Source organism: Pipistrellus hanaki (assembly GCF_964339955.1).
Source record: "Pipistrellus hanaki genome assembly, chromosome: 2".
Classification (NCBI taxonomy): domain Eukaryota; kingdom Metazoa; phylum Chordata; class Mammalia; order Chiroptera; family Vespertilionidae; genus Pipistrellus; species Pipistrellus hanaki.
Window position 1 is genome coordinate 195,814,308 of NC_140504.1, and position 16,319 is coordinate 195,830,626.

The 16,319-nt window shown below is 46.5% G+C and overlaps 1 protein-coding gene and 2 long non-coding RNA genes across 5 annotated transcripts in view; 2 read left to right on the forward strand and 1 right to left on the reverse strand.

Moving 5' to 3' along the window:
* The window catches only part of UBE4B (ubiquitination factor E4B), a 91,772-nt gene extending 90,178 nt beyond the window's left edge, over window positions 1-1,594 (reverse strand). For both annotated transcript variants that reach the window (XM_084875733.1, XM_084875732.1), the window contains exon 1: window positions 833-1,594. In XM_084875733.1, the coding sequence (XP_084731859.1) occupies window positions 833-856 (24 nt within the window). In that variant the 5' untranslated portion in view covers window positions 857-1,594. The remainder of the gene's footprint in view (window positions 1-832) is intronic.
* Window positions 1,595-1,915: 321 nt separating this feature from the next.
* On the forward strand, window positions 1,916-7,076 carry LOC311617325. 2 transcript variants are annotated; one of them, XR_014794109.1, is made up of 4 exons: window positions 1,916-2,735; window positions 4,413-4,540; window positions 5,205-5,258; window positions 6,783-7,076. It is a non-coding gene; the product is annotated as an uncharacterized lncRNA (long non-coding RNA). The 2 variants fall into 2 exon arrangements; XR_014794108.1 differs by having other exon boundaries at window positions 4,413-5,258.
* A 578-nt stretch (window positions 7,077-7,654) lies between these two features.
* LOC311618400 lies at window positions 7,655-14,947 on the forward strand. The gene is made up of 3 exons (XR_014794319.1): window positions 7,655-7,732; window positions 11,250-11,326; window positions 13,655-14,947. It is a non-coding gene; the product is annotated as an uncharacterized lncRNA (long non-coding RNA).
* The last annotated feature ends 1,372 nt before the right edge of the window (window positions 14,948-16,319 follow it).

Below are 16,319 nucleotides of genomic sequence, written 5' to 3' on the forward strand. Positions count from 1 at the left end.
AAAGGGAGAAATCAGTAGAATCGCATGAAAATTCCTAGTACCCTAACTGCCCCTGCTTTTATGACAATCGTGTTAAATCATCTCTAAAACACCAGGGAAGGAATCTGTAGCATCCCCTTCAGAATCATCACAGGGGCAGTTTACAAAGCCATCTGCTCCCAGTGGCTGGTTGTTCCGCGTCTGCTTCAGCAAAACCAAGTTTGAAAGCGACAAAAACTAGAAAAAGGCTGGATTAGAGAGAAGTGTGTCATAAGCGGCCTGTTACATTACTAGGATTTGGCTGGAATTCACTAACTATGGAGAATACACATTTAAAAAAAAAAAAATCAAATAATCTGTCTGCAGGCCACCACCACACCACCACCCCGAACAAAAACGTGTGCTCCATCAACTTACACAATGAAAGAGCCATCCATACTTGGGTTTTCAAATCCTTCCCTTTAAAAAAAATGCATACACACACTCCGATTTCACCTAAAATGATTCTTTCAATCTCTGCAGTACGGCGCGAGCGCACGCGCGGGCGCACACACATTGAACTTGATGGGAATCTAGCCCTTGTTGCTTCCATCCCCCGAAGAAAAAGAATAAAAACGCCTCGACAGGCAGGCCCTTCAAAGAAGACTCGAAAAGAAGCAAATGGAGTCCATGAAGCTTGAAGGAAGAAGGCAAAGGGACCCAGGAGCATACAACCGGAGACCCTCTCTCGGGGGCCCGTTTCGTTCCTGGAAAACGTCACCTCGACCCCCTCGCCTCTGGCGCATTCCCGCCCCTCCCCAAAGGCCCCGGGAGTTGCCAACTGATCTCCCAAGGCGTCCCCCCACCTCCTCACCTCATCAGCGCTCAGCTCCTCCATCGCTTTCCTCTTAATGGTGAAAGGCGTTCAGGGAGAGATCCTTCTGGGTTTTTGTGGGCGTTTTTTAGATCGGGGCGGGAGGAGAGTGGAAGGTGTCCGTCGGGCTGTCTGGGCCCCCGAACGGGGGAGGTCTCAGAATTGCATAGTCAGAGGTGAACAAACGAGAACACACGAGGCACGGAACTGCCCTGGCGTCGGTCCCTCCGATCGCCCCGGAGACGCCTCCAGCCGCCGGTGCCCCGAGCACGGCCTCCTCGGGCCGCCACCGCTGCGGCCGCGGGGCGGGTTACCTTAGGGCGCCGCCGCCTCCCCGCCGCCCAGGCTGCCCAGGCCGGGAGCTCCGTCCCCGCCGCGCCGCGTGCCCCGAGCCCGGTGTGTCTTCGTGGCGGTGGCGGTGGCAGCGTGGCAGCAGCCGTGCTTCCTCCAGATCCCGCTTCCCCCCCTGCCCTTCCTCCTCGCGGGGGACTGTTCGACTGCAGAGTGGACGCCCCGAGGGCGGGCGACCCCCAGAGCCGCCCAGGCAGCGCCAGCAGCGGAGGGGAAGCCCCTCCCTCCCGCCCCGAGCAGGCCGGCCACGCCCCGCCTCCGCGCCGGAGCCGGGCCGCGGGAGGAGGAGGAGGACGGGGCTCGCGATGCTCCTGCCGAGAGCGTCAACCCCGCTGGCCCGCCGCCCCTACTCTCACCCCCGCGCCCCACCAAGTATTATTCATCAAAACAACAGGGCGGCCATCTTTGAAAGAGGTCACGTGACCCCCGCCAGAGGGGCGGGGCTTCTGGCCCCACGGCGAGGCAGCCAATGGGGCGCGGGCGTCGCGCCGCCGATTTCCTCTCGCCTGCGCCTGCGCCCGCCTCCGCGCAGCCCTCCCGCGCGGGCCGGGCGGGGGCGGGGGCGGGGCGCGCTGCCGGCGGGCGGGGGCGGGGCGCGGGGCGGGGCGGTGCCATGGCGACGCGCGGGGTGACGGCGGCGCGCCGGGTGCAGGTAGGCTCCCGCGAGGGCCGCGCTGGCGGGCGGGGGCGGGGGCGGCGGAGGCCGCGAGGCGGGACGTCCGCGGCGTCCGGAGGGGCCTCCCGGCTGCGGCCCGGCCTCCCGGCGCCTCCGCGGTTCCCGGGCGCTGCTGGCCTTTCCGCGGCGGCGCACCGATGCCTCCCGCCTCCCAGGAGAAGGTAAAGGCATCGGACAGCATCTCCTTCTGCGCTCGTTCCCAAAACGCATCTCCGCCCTCCCAGGTCTGCAAAGAAAGCCCGTTTGGAGGGGAGCTCGGCACAGAGCCTCCCATTGGCGTTCCTGCAGAGGGAGGGTTTCTGGCGGGGGTTCTTGCTAAGTGTGTTCCAGAGTGACGGCAGTGTAAGGCGTGATGCACGCGGAATAGGGAAACGACGTAAGCAGCAGTTTGCAGCCGTCTGGTAAATCCTGTCCTCCCGACATCAAGGACACCGCGCCGGTCCTCCCAGCCAGAGGGCACATGGCTCCAACCGCCCTACTCAGGGGCACGGATAACAGAATCCAATTAAGTGGCATTTGCCACCCACCCCCAAGGACAGACAGATGAAGAGAGAATCTCGTTTTGCTACATCAGCGTAAAGCTGACCCTCCCCTAAGGTCTCCCCCAAACACCCAGCCTTTAAACCCCCTGAAAGTGACGGCTTCAGGGGGCTCTTCCTCCGGGCAGCAGGCCAGCGCCCTTCCCCCCCCCCTCATGCACCCACTTAACCTCTAAGGGACCCCTTGATTCTTGCAACCAGGGGAGCATTGGGCAGCGGCAGCTCCTCCCAGAATAAGCCCCTGGATTTGTCTTGAAGGCTCCTTTTCTCTGACTTCCCAGCAGCCCAGCCGAGGCTCTCCTGCTGCTTCTATACCCGTCCTTGTCCATTGTCCCAGGTACGTGGCTGCTGTGGTCAATAAATCCTTGCTTGCTTTTCTACACGTTGTCTCTTCATTGAAACCTTTCCCTCAAGGAGACCCGAGCCAAGGTGTCCCAGTCTCCTCGTCTCCCTGGTAACAGGTGATTCCCAGGAAACTGTGAAGTGGCTATACATACACAAGGAAGACCTCTGGAGTCAATGCAAAGAAACCATCCTCAGCTAGACAAGAACACTTTTTTTTTAATTGGGACATAATTGACATATCATATTAGTTTTAATATGATTTGATATATATGTATGTTGTGAAATGATTACCACGATATAGTTAACATCCATCACCACACTATTTTCTTGTGACAAGAGCGTTTAAGAATTATTCTCTTAGCAATTTTCAAATATAAAATTTTGTTAACTATAGTCCCCAAGCTGCACATCACATCCCAGGACGTATCTTACAACCGGAAGTTTGTACATTTAACTTTTTAAAAATATATATTTTATTGATTTTTTTACAGAGTGGAAGGGAGAGGGATAGAGAGTTAGAAACATTGACCAGCTGACTCCCACACCCCCTCCCCCCTACACTGGGGATGTGCCTGCAACCAAGGTACATGCCCTTAACCAGAATCGAACCTGGGACTCTTTTGTCAGCAGGCCAACGCTCTATCCACTGAGCCAAGCCAGTTAGGGCTGTACATTTAACTTACACAATTCTGAGTTGAGCGTCAACAGTATCATGTAATTGCTGATTTTGCCACATATAAAGAATGTACTGTATTGGATGGTTAACTAAGCCACAATCTTAAAGATTGGTTTCCAGAATAAAAAGAGATTCTTTTTGGGATTTGCTTAAAACAGTAACCTGACAGCTAGGTATGTAAGGGATTAGAGAACAAAATGACTGCATGTTATGTGCTGTCCCAGGGAGGGATTCTCTGTCTGCCAGAATCTGGGCTCCTGGTGACACCGATTTCATGTGGGTATATGTGGCTACAGCTCTTCAGACTAATGTCTCTCCTTCCACCAGACCATTTGCCATAATTCTTGTTGTTCTAGTTCTTGTCCCAATAATACTAAAGCTTATAAGTTTGTCTCCACCAGGTTACAAGCCCTGCTTGTACTCAGGAAATACCACCGTGGACACCATCACAACCTCCTTCTCTGACAGCAAGGATTTGGGCTTTGGAGAAAAATGTCACCCCTTTCAGCAGGAAGCAGCTGCAGGAGAGAACCGACAAGCCTTTTTCTCTGAGAGAATTCAATGCCAGCCGAAACCGGTTTGGCTCAGTGGATAGAGCGTTGGCCTGCGGATTGAAAGGTCCCAGGTTCGATTCCAGGCAAGGGCATGTACCTGGGTTGCAGGCATATCCCCAGTAGGAGGTGTGCAGGAGGCAGCTGATCGATGTTTCTCTCTCATCGATGTTTCTAACTCTCTATCCCTCTCTCTTCCTCTCTGTAAAAAAAAATCAATAAAATATATTTTTTTTTTAAAAAAAAGAGAGAATTCAAATCCTTGAGGAGGCAAAGGTTAGACCCCCAGCTTTCAGGGGAAACAAAAGGTTGGAATGTTAGGCACATTCTCAACCTTTCCCTTGCTCCCTCATGCCCTGCCTGAGGCACTCAACCCTCCCCCACCCCCCTGCCCACACACACGCGCACACACACACAGGTTTTCCTCTTATTCTCATTACAGCTCTCCTCAGGACATGGTTAAAGGCTTTCCTGTACAGTTAACCCTCTCAGCACTTAGCTTTCAGTGGGCGGCCTACACCCAGCCTCCTGCCCACCAGCCACTCTGACCTGCGCAGGAGACATATACTGGTATGTCCCGCTCCCCCCACTCCGGCCTGTTCATTTTAGGGCTCAGCCCTTCTGGTTTCCAGATGATCTAATAAATGTATAATTCTTAAAAAAAAAAAAAAAAAAAAAAGTGAACAATGATAGCCCTGGCCAGTGTGGCTCAGTTGCTGAGCATCATCCCACTTGGTTAGATTCCAGGTTAGGGCACCTACCAGGGTTGGGGGCTTGATCCCCAGTAGGGGGTGTGCAGTAGGCAGCCAATTGATGTTTCTCTTTCCCTCTCCCTTCCTCTCTCTAAAAATCAAACATACTTTTAAACAATAAAAAAGTAAAGTGTAGCCCTAGCCACTTTGGCTCAGTGGATAGAGCATCAGCCTGCGGACTGAAGGGTTCCGGGTTTGATTCTGGTCAAGGGCACATGCCCAGGTTATGGGCTTGATCCCCAATAGGGGGCGTGCAGGAGGCAGCTGATCACTGATGTTTCTATCTCTCCCTCTCTCTTCCTCTCTGAAATCAATGAAAATACATTAAAAAATAATTCCTCCTGCTTGGAGTGGGATTTGATTTCCATGAAGGTATGCGTCCTGTCTGCGGTGCTTGCTGCGCTCAGCAGACGCGGTTGCCAGCGTCGGGAGAGAAACCAGTGCTGCTGACTCAGACTCTCACGTATCCTTGCATTCGGCAGCCACTCACTGAAGGTCTAAAAGGGGAAGCATTGTGCTGGCTACAAAGACGGCTGGTGAGTCAGGCCCTGCCCACAGGTACTTACAGTCAAGGATCCCACAGGTACTTACAGTCAAGGAGACAGACAGATACACACAGAGCTGTAATACAGGTAGAAAGTGCCAAGTGCTGTAAATGAAACTCCAGGGAAGTACTAGGAACCCAAAGGAAAAAGGTGATTCGTCCTGGTTTGGAGGACATAGCTCTGACCACTGAAGCAGGAAGGAAATGTATCAACAGCCTCATGATCTCAACTTAAGCCATTATCCCCCCACATTTTTTAAAAGGGCAATTTCTATATTATTTAATATGTTTTTATTGATTTCAGAGAGAGGAGGGGAGAGGGAGTTAGAGACATCAATGGGTGAGAGAGACTGCCTTCTGCATGCCCCCTGCTGAGGATCAAGCCTGCAACCAGGGATGTGCCCTGACGGGGAATCCAACTGTGATCTGGTACATGGGTTGAAGCTTAACCACTGAACCACACCAGCCTGGCTTCCACACATTTTAAAACCTGATAATTCATTTTTATGATCTCCTGAAAAGCAGGAACATTTGACCCCCACCTTTCATTTTACAGCCAAATAGCCTGACTCCATACCTTTCTGGTAAAAAAAGTTTCCATCAATATTATACCTAAAATTTAACATTGCCCTGGCCTGTCTGGCTCGGCTGATTGAGCATTGTACCAGGTACCGAAAGGCTGCGGGTTCCTCTCCCAGCAGGGCACATGCCCCAGCTGTGGTTTCAGTCCCTGGCTGGGGTGAATACAGGAGACCACTGATGGATGTGTCTCCCTCATTTTCTCCCTCTTCTTTTCCCTCTCTCTCAAATCAATTTTTTTTTTTTAATTTTTTAAGCCCTCACTGGTTTGGCTCAGTGGATAGAGCGTCAGCCTGTGGACTGAAGCGACCCAGGTTTGACTCCAGTCAAGGGCACATGCCTGGGTTGCGGGCTTGATCCCCATTAGGGGATGTGCAGGAGGCAGCCAATCAATGATTCTCATCATTGATGTTTCTATCTTTCTTTCCCTCTCCCTACCTCTCTGAAATCAATAAAGATATATATATATATATATATATATATATATATATATATATATATATATCTGTATATATGTATATATTTTTTTTTAATTAAAGTTAACAGGAGAGTTTTGTTTAATTTTTAAAAGCTAATGAATATTTGATTTTAATAAAGAGTTGTAATATGTTTTTAGTCAGGTGAATCACTCACCAACTCAAGATGTATATTTTCTCATGAAGTAAAAAAAAAAAAAAAAAAAAAAAAATATCTGGAGGAGACTCTACCTCCTGGCTATATTTTCATCATAAGTCACTATCTCCCCTTCTCTTCACTCTCAGAAAAGAATTGATAGATGTGTCAACTAGGAAGGCACCTGGTAGAAAGGAACCACCACTCAGGGCAGTAAATCAATCACATCAGATTCAGTGGGTTTGGGGAGAAAGGCGAGGTACACAGAATCACAAACAAAAATATACTAATTGTGCCCCATCCCCTCCTGCTTCTCTCTCCATAGTTCCAGCATCTTCAACTGAGACTTGGCCGGCATCACAGCAGACCCACGAGAGGAGGGAGAATCGTATACTGTATTTGGAAAAGCATTTTTTTTTATTTTTTTATTTTTAAATATATTTTATTGATTTTACACAGAGAGGAATTGAGAGGGACAGAGAGTTAGAAACATCGATGAGAGAGAAACACCGACCAGCTGCCTCTTGCACACCCCCCACTGGGAATGTGCCCACAACCAAGGTACATGCCCTTGACCGGAATTGAACCCGGGACCTTTCATTCCGCAGGCCGACGCTCTATCCACTGAGCCAAACCAGTCCCGGCTGGAAAAGCATTTTATTTATTTTATTTATTTTTTTTAAATATATTTTATTGATTTTGTACAGAGAGGAAGGGAGAGAGATAGAGAGCCAGAAACATCGATGAGAGAGAGTCATCGATCAGCTGCCTCCTGCACACCCCCCACTGGGGACATGCCTACAACCAAGGTACATGCCCTTGACCGGAATCGAACCCGGGTCCCTTCGGTCCCCAAGCCGACGCTCTATCCATTGAGCCAAACCGGTCTTGGCTGGAAAAGCATTTTAAAGTGCACGATTTGTTTTGTTTCCTAAGGTTATGAGGTTGACCTGAGGGATAAAAAGAGCATATTCGCCGAAACCGGTTTGGCTCAGTGGGTAGAACGTCGGCCTGCGAACTGAAAGGTCCCGGGTTCGATTCCGAAAAAGGGCGTGTACCTTGGTTGCGGGCACATCCCCAGTAGGGGGTGCGCAAGAGGCAACTGATGGATGATTCTCATCGATGTTTCTAACTTTCTATCCATCTCTCTTCCTCTCTGTAAAAAGTCAATAAAATATATATATATTTTTTTAAAAGAGCATTTCCGCCTCCCCAGCTTGCCAGTGGTGTGTGTGTAAAAACCAACAGAGAGGCAATAGAACTGTTAAAAGGGAGGTAAGTCAACCATGTCAACTATAAAACACACGGCACGTTTCTGTTTTTATGCAACCACATAAAAATCACACGCTTCCGTCAATGTTATGTCTGTGTGTTGAGATATAAAAATACTTACAAGTAAGCCTATTTACTTCCATGGGTATATGGAGTTCCTCTTTATTATCTCTCTAGCTGACATACATTGAAAATGAGGTTCCAGAAAGCAGTTGTGGTCTGCATAATTCTGAGAAACAAGTTTCTTTTTTTTTTTTTTTTTTTTTGTTCTTTTTTTATTTTATTTATTTTTAATAAATTTTTATTGTTCATATTATTACAGGTGTTCCTTCCCCCCCCCCCTTCCCACCCCACCCTCTGCCCTTTCCCCATTCCCCATTGTCCTCATCCATAGGTGCACAGTTTATGTTCAGTCTCTTCCCACATTCCCCTCTTCCCTTTTCCCCAAGAATCATCAGTTCACTCCCCTTCCATACCTCTGATTCTATTATATTCAACAGTTAATATTGTTCATCAGATTTTTCTTTTTAATTTCCTTGGTTTTTAGATTCACTTGTTGATAGTTACGTATTTGTTGTTCATAATTTTTATCTTTATTTACATTCTCTTCTGAAAGAACCCCCTTCAGCAATTCATATAATTCTGGTTTGGTGGTGATGAACTCTTTTAGCTTTTTTTTATTAGTGAAGCTCTTTATCTGACCTTCGATTCTGAGTGATAGCTTTGCTGGGTAGAGTATTTTTGGCTGTAGGTTCTTGCTATTCATCACCTTGAATATTTCTTGCCATTCCCGTCTGGCCTGCATGGTTTCTGTTGAGAAATCAGCTGACAATCGTATAGGTGCTCCTTTATAGGTAACCACCTGCTTAGCTCTTGCTGCTTTTAATATTCTCTCTTTGTCCTTTGCTCTTGGAATCTTAATTATTATTTGTCTTGGTGTGGTCCTCTTTGGATTCCTCTTATTTGGAGTTCTGTGTGCTTCCTGGACTTGTAAGTCCAATTCTTTCCCCAGGTGGGGGAAGTTTTCTGTCACTATTTCTTTCAGTATGTTTTCGATATCTTGCTCTCTCTCATCTTCTGGGACCCCCATAATTCTGATGTTGGATCGTTTGAAGTTGTCCCAGAGGTTTCTTACATTATCTTCAATTTTCTGGATTCTCTTGCCTTCTAGCTTCTGCAGAGGAGTGTCTTCTGGCTCTTTATGTTCCAAATCTTTGACTTGATTCTTGCGATCTTCTATTCTGTTTTTAGGACTCTGTAGAATATTTTTTATTTCAGACAATGTATTCTTTATTTCTAGTTGATCCCTTAGCATTTCTTGTTGATCCCTTTTCATATCCTCATAGGTCTCATTTATTTTATCGGCCTTTTCTAGGAGTCTCTTGAAAAACCCTATAAGTGTGGTTTTGAACTCTATATCCAGTCGCTTTTTGTCCTCCATTTCTTTCGTTTGTGATCTATTTGGTTTAGGCATTTTCGCAGGCAGCTTTCCTGATGGGGGCGGAGTTTCAGGGTGGAGCCTACAGCCTTGGCTTCTGTCAGCCCCGCCCTATGCGACTCCTGAGACTCAGGGTCCTTCAGTACTTGTTGCAAGCGCCTCTGAGAGAAAGGTGCCCTCGATTTTCGCCTGCTACCAAACAGTGTAAGCTCTCCCGCAATGGGCCCGAAACTGGGGTTCAGTTCAGTTGGAAGTGGAGTTGGAGGTGGCGTTCAGAGCAGTCTGGAGCCTGTCTCCTTCCCGCCAGGGCAGTCCTACGGCACAGCCGGCCGGCCCTTCTCTGCGCGCTGTGTGCGCGCCTCTGGGACCTCCTTTCGCCGCCTTACAGCCCAGCTCCCTCTGGATGAGCCTGGGTCCCCAGGGTCTGGCCTAGAACGGGGGTTCAGAGCAGTTGGGGGCCCAGCACAGTCCGAGTGTTTATCTCCTTCCCGCTAGGGAACGCCAGCCAGGCACTCGGCCTCCCTCCTCTCCGGCTCTGTACTCTCCGCGCGCGCCGCGTGTCTCCGTACCTTGGGCTTTTACAGCTCCTCCGCGCTTCCTTCTGGTTTTCTCCTTGCTTCTCGTTGTAGAATTTCCAGTCAGTTGACTTTCCTGTAGTTCTGGGTAATGTCCATTTTATATTTTAGTTGTATTTTATTGAAATTGTTGCGTGCGGCTGCGGCTAGGTGTCTACCCAAGCAGCCATCTTGGATTCTTTTTCCTGAGAAACAAGTTTCTAAATGATGTCCTAGTGCACTGCTCCGAAACCGGATTTAATCGCAGACATGATGCCTTTTGTTTTCTGGAAAATCGCACCAACAGGAAAATAGCAGAGCAAACAGTCAAAGGAGTATTTTTAACTCTTATCCATGTCTCTAGGGATAGCTTTTTCTCTCTTTCAAAATACTGTTCCATTGTGAAATGTAACCCACCTACAGAAATGTGCAGAAAGTGACTATAAAGTAACTGAAACCTGTGTTCACCACCCTGGTCCAGGAACCAGGCAATCCCAGACCTGAGTCACCTTGCTCCGCCCCCAGGCCTTGCCCATCACAACCCTATCCCTAACCCTTGCAGGGTCACTATCCTGACTTCCATCATTCATCGTTTCCTTGCTTTCCTTCATAATTTTACCATTGAGGTGGGCATCCCAAAAACAATTAGTTTATATTTTGCCTACGTACTTCTGAATTGTATGTAAATGCAATGATACTACAGTATTTTTTGTATCTGCCTTTTTGGTTCAACATTACAATTACAATTCATCCATGTTATTGTATTTAACTTAAGTAGTTTATTCATGTTCAACGCTATAAAAATATTCCATTGTTATGAACACACCACAATTTATTCATCAATTTTACTCTCCCCACCATCCACCCTAGTTTTTTAATTCTCTCAAGGAAAAAACTTCTCAGGCCATGTCTTGTATTTGAGATCAGGTTCCTTTTCATTTGAATAATCCAAGAACTCATACATCATGCCAAAGCCACCCACCAAAATGGTTCTGACTATACATATAAACATGACAGCTGGTGTGGTCTGGTACACTGTGGCTAGCTCTTCCAGTATTTCTGCCTTAAGTACTGCTGCTTCCCAGGGTGAAGGACATGATGACCACTTGCTGAAGTAGTCCTTCGGTCATGAACTTCCTGGCCCGGAGAGGGACTGTGGTCTGCATGATGGTGGTCTATCCTTTGGCAGCCACAGAGGAAGAGAGCCATCCCATTTGTGATGAACTCATCTTTCCAGATTTGGGCAGTTGTAAACCATGCTGGCATGAATAGTTGTGTTTCTGTATCTTGGCATCCCAAAGCATATGCATCTCTTTTTTTCTTTTGACTTGAAAATAACATAGTCTGTTTCTTATCATGGAATCACTGCTTTTTTTTCCTGGAAATTTTCAATATTTTTCTTGGTTTGCTTACATTCATGTGTTGGAATAGAAAGCTCGAGTTGTCTATTTAATATTTGGACTATATGTTTTGTTTTGTTTGTTTATTATTTTTTTCCTGGAATATATGTTCTGTTTTTTCAATCTAGTGATGCCATCCAGCATCCTCCAATGCACAGGGAAATAGGAACACTTACACAGGATGGGAGAACCATACAGCACAATGGTAAATAACTGGGCTCTAGAATCATGTCGATTTTTACATTTTTATTTATTGATTCCAGAAAGAGAGAGAGGAAAGGAGAGAGAAAGAGAAAGAAACATATTTGTTGCTCCACTTATTTATGCGCTCATTGGTGGTTTCTCCTATGCGCCCTGACCAGAGACCAAACCCTCAGCCTTGGCGTATCAGGATGACGCTCTAACTTAGCTACTCATTTCTCCAACCCTCAGTTTTTTATTGTATAAAGTTTGGATAATACCACTTACCTTACAGTGTTATTCTAAAGCATGTCCATAAGGACTCCCTACAATGCAAATAATAAAATCCAACTCAAAACTGCTTTAGATGCTAAAGTCCTTTATTGACTCACCTGACTTGAAAAAGTGGGAGGTGGAGGGCAGAGAGGCAGAACAAAATTTCTTACTGCCATCCATGAATTAAAATCCTTTGCTGTGATTGGGCCAGCAATGCTCTCAAACCACCATTAAACCAATCTGGGCCCACGCACAGAAGTCCGGGGATGCACATTCTAAGCATACGGCTGGAAAAAAATGGGAAAAGGATTAACTGGATGCCAGGGAGGGAACCAGTGTCCACGCCACCAGAATGATGAATAACAGGAGTACTGGGCTCAGCCTGCTGACTGTCAGTTCTAATTGTTTCAGGGGCTGCCAGCACCATAATCTGCCCTGTCTGTCATTTTAAAAATATATATATATTATTGACTTTTTACAAAGAGGAAGGAAGAGGGATAAAGAGCCAGAAACATTGATGAGAGATAAACATTGATCAGCTGCCTCCTGTACACTCCCCACTGGGGATGTGCCTGCAATCAAGGTACATGCCCTTGACCAGAATCGAACCTGGGACCCTTCAGTCCACAGTGAACGCTCAATCCACTGAGCCAAACCAGTTTCAGCTTGTCTGTCATTCTTTTTTTTTCTTTTTTTTAACAAATATATATTTTTAAATATATTTTATTGATTTTTTACAGAGAGGAGGAGAGAGGGATAGAGAGCTAGAAACATCGATGTGAAAGAAACATCCATCAGCTGCCTCTTGCACACCCCTACTGGGGATGTGCCCGCAACCAATGTACATGCCCTTGACCGGAATCGAACCCGGCACCTTTCAGTCCGCAGACCGATGCTCTACCACTGAGCCAAACCGGTTTCGGCTGTCTGTCATTCTTAATAGTAAAATAAGCATTTTTCAAAGTGATAAGATAAATCTACATCTCCTCATTAAAAAAAAAAAAAGTTACTGTGTAATCTTATGACTGGTGATTTTTACTAATAAATTTGCAGAAAATATTTTCACTGAGAGAACAGGACTGAGAATGTACTGTTATTTTCAACCTAAACCAAAAGCTTGTTATTGTCACTGATTAAAGACTGTTTTTCAAAGGGCCTAAAATATTGGACTCAGAAGATATAATTAGATGCTAATGAGAACATGGAGTAAATACCGAGAGCAAATCTGTCATCTGTGCAGGACTGAAGACCTTTCGAATGAAGGGAGAGCAAAAAAACTGGGGAATATAATTTCCTGCAGAAGATCTTGGGAGCCCTCGCTGGTTTGGTTCAGTGGATAGAACGTTGGCCCCGAGGACTGAAGGGTCCTGGGTTGGATTCTGGTTTAGGGCATGTACCTCGGATGCAGGCTCCACTCCTGGCCCTGATCGGGGCACCTGTGGGAGGCAACCAATAGGTCGGTCTCTCTCTCTCTCTCTCTCTCTCTCTCTCTCTCTCTCTCTCTCTCTTTCTCTAGCAACCAATGGATGTGTCTCTTTCACATCCATGTTTCTCTCTCTTTCTCTGTCTCTCTAAAAATCAATGGAAAAATATCCTTGATTGAGGATTAACAACAACAACAAAAATAAAGAAGAATTTGGGAAATGAAGTAGAGATTCTTGCCCTGAAGAATGAAAGCAAATGTAACAATTATTCGTTGTAAGTACATCCATTGAGTTCACCGTCTGAAATTCCAAAGAGGTTATGAAATAATAGTTGGCAAATGGGCTCAAGGGCCTTTCTGGAGCATTGGATGTTCTGAAATTGATTTGTGGGGATGGTTGCATAACTGTATACATTTACTGAAAAATGTGTAACTGTACCCTTATTTGTCTTTTGGAACTGTACACTTATAATGGGTGGGTTTTATGGCACACAAATTGTGATTCAACAAACCTGTTAAAATTAAGAAAAACACACTGAGAGTCATATTCCAATAAATTACATTTTTATTATAAGCAACATTAAAATGCTTTTTCTCTTCCTCCTCCCCATCCTCCTCTTCATTCCTTTTTTTTTTTTTTTTCTTTTCTTCCAGAGCATGTGGCTAACAGAGATGCCTTCTAGAAGGTCTTCCTTTGCCAAGGACGAGCCTTTCCACCAGGTTGTGTGAAGAGGCAACATCTGGTAGAGATTTCACGGGAAGACCTTTGATCAGTGCTCTTTGGAACCAAAACGTTAGAGACCCACAAAGTCACAGTCTGCGAAGCTTCTCTATGGACAACAGGAATGCTGGGCTTGTACATTTTTGAATCGGAGCTATTTTTAAAAATTTCAACTTTATTGCTTTAATAATGTTGATAATTTCAGCTTTAATAACACATATTAAAGTCCCTGCTTTAATCATGTTATTGGTTCCACCTACCTGGTTGTCAGGTCAAAACCAGAAGCTAGCACACCTTTACCTGGAAGTCATGACCTCGTCCGGGAGACAATGGGCGGAGCTGCCACGCGAGGCCCACAGGGAGAACGGGTAACGCACATATCCAAAGACGGAGAGATGGCTTTCCAGCCTGCTTGCTGGCGGGTTCCTTTCTCACTTTGCTTCTACAGCCAGAAGCAAACATGCCTGAGCTGGGGCCTGGGGACCCAGAATAGAGAGTGAAAGTGCCATGTACATGGCGCCTTGGAATGTGCAGAGTTAACTTCACAGGAACTTGTGTCCCTGAGTTCCGAGCCCATCCAGGCACATAGGAAGCATGCGGTGTGTGGTCAAGGACTGAAGACGTGAATTGAAAGTTGTTGTTTTTTTCATGGAAACAGTCTCCTGGTGTCCCAGTGGCCAAAGCAGCAGAAGTAAAGGGAGAAACGTACAGGAGGAACAAGGGTTCTGTCCCTTCACTTACCCCGTGACCTGGGGCAGGTTACTCAATGTAGGACAATGTATGTCTGTTCTCCGAAGAGATGACTGGAGTGGCCAAACGTAGGTTTACAGTTGTGTTGTGAGTACACAAAACACAGGTTTATTCTGTGTCATCTATTTATTTATTTATTTATTTATTTATTTATGTTTAAATGTCTCTGTGGTGGAAAGTATTACAGATGTCCCCTTTCTTACCATCATTTATTCATGTGCAACGAAGGACAGCAGTGTGGGCCTACCAGAATGGGCCTACCTGCCCTGTGCCATCGTGGCATGCTCTTGAGCTAATAAAGCTCCTGTAATCATCAGACCCCGTGTGTCTTTTTTCATACGGACAACTGTAAGGATGGAAGGACATGTATGAAAAGATGTCCATGGCCACTAATCATCAGAAAAAATGCAAATTAAAATCACAATGAGATTCCACCTCACATGTGTCAGAATGGCTTTCATCACTACATCAGCAGACAAGTGTCAGCAAGGATGTGGAGGAAAGGGAGCCCTTGTTGGTGAGAGTGCCAATAGGTGGGGCCCCTGTGGAAAACAGCATGGAGGTTCCTCTAACAGTTCAAAATAGAGCTACCTTACCACCCAGCCATTCCACGTCTGGGTGTGTGCCTGAAGTAATCCACAACACGCATTCCGAAATACTCATGCATCCCCGTGTTCGCTGCAGCACCATTGACAATAGCCACATATGGAATCGAAAGACAAGTGGATAAAGAACATCGGTGCAGCCAGGGCCGGTTTGGCTCAGTGGATAGAGCGTCGGTCTGCGGACTGGAGGGTCCCGGGTTCGATTTCGGTCAGGGGCATGTGCATTGGTTGCGGGCGCGTCCCCGGTGAGGGGGAGTGTGCAGGGGTGGGGGGCAGCTGGTCGATGTGTCTCTCTCATCGATGTTTCTGGCTCTCTGTCCCTCTCCCTTCCTCTCTGTGAAAAACCAAAATAGACTTGTATATAGATAGAAGTACAAACTGATGGCTGCCAGATGGGAGGGGGTTTGGGGAACTGGGTGAAAAAGGCGAAGGGATTAAGAAGTAAAAATTAGTGCCCTAGCTGGTTTGGCTCAGTGGATAGAGTGTCAGCCCGCGGACCAAAGGGTCCAGGAATTGATTCCAATCAAAGGCACATACCTTGGTTGCAGGCTCCTCCTCCCACCCAGGCCTGGCCCAGGCCCTGGTCAGAGCTTGTGCTGGAGGCAACCAATTGACGTGTTTCTCTCACATCAATGTTTCTCCCAGTCTTTCCGTCTCTCTTCGCCTCTCCCTAAAAATCAATGGAAAAATATCCTCGGGCAAGGATTAACAACAACAAAAAAGGAAGTACAAATTAGTAGTGAAAAGTCATCATGGAGCCGAAACTGGTTTTGCTCAATGGATAGAGTGTTGGCTTGGGGACTGAAGGGACCTGGGTTCGATTCCGGTCAAGGGCAGGTACCTTGGTTGCGAGCATATCCCTAGTAGGGGGTGTGCAAGAGGCAGCTGATCAATGACGCTCACTCATCGATGTTTCTAACTCTCTATCTCTCTTCCTTCCTCTCTATACAAAATCAATAAAAAAAATTAAAAAATAAATCATCATGGAGTGCGGATGTAAAGAACAGCATAGGGAATATAGTCAATAATATTTTAATAACTATATATGGTGCCAGATAGGTGCTATATTTATTAGGGGGGGGGCATTTTGCAAGTTATATAAATGCCTAACCACTATGCTGTACACCTGAAACAAATATTAAATGTCAACTGTAACTGAAAATTAAAAACGAAATTTAAAAACAATTTGTGTCTAAATTGTCCCATCTATATATTGGGAATAAGAATATTATTTCATATATTG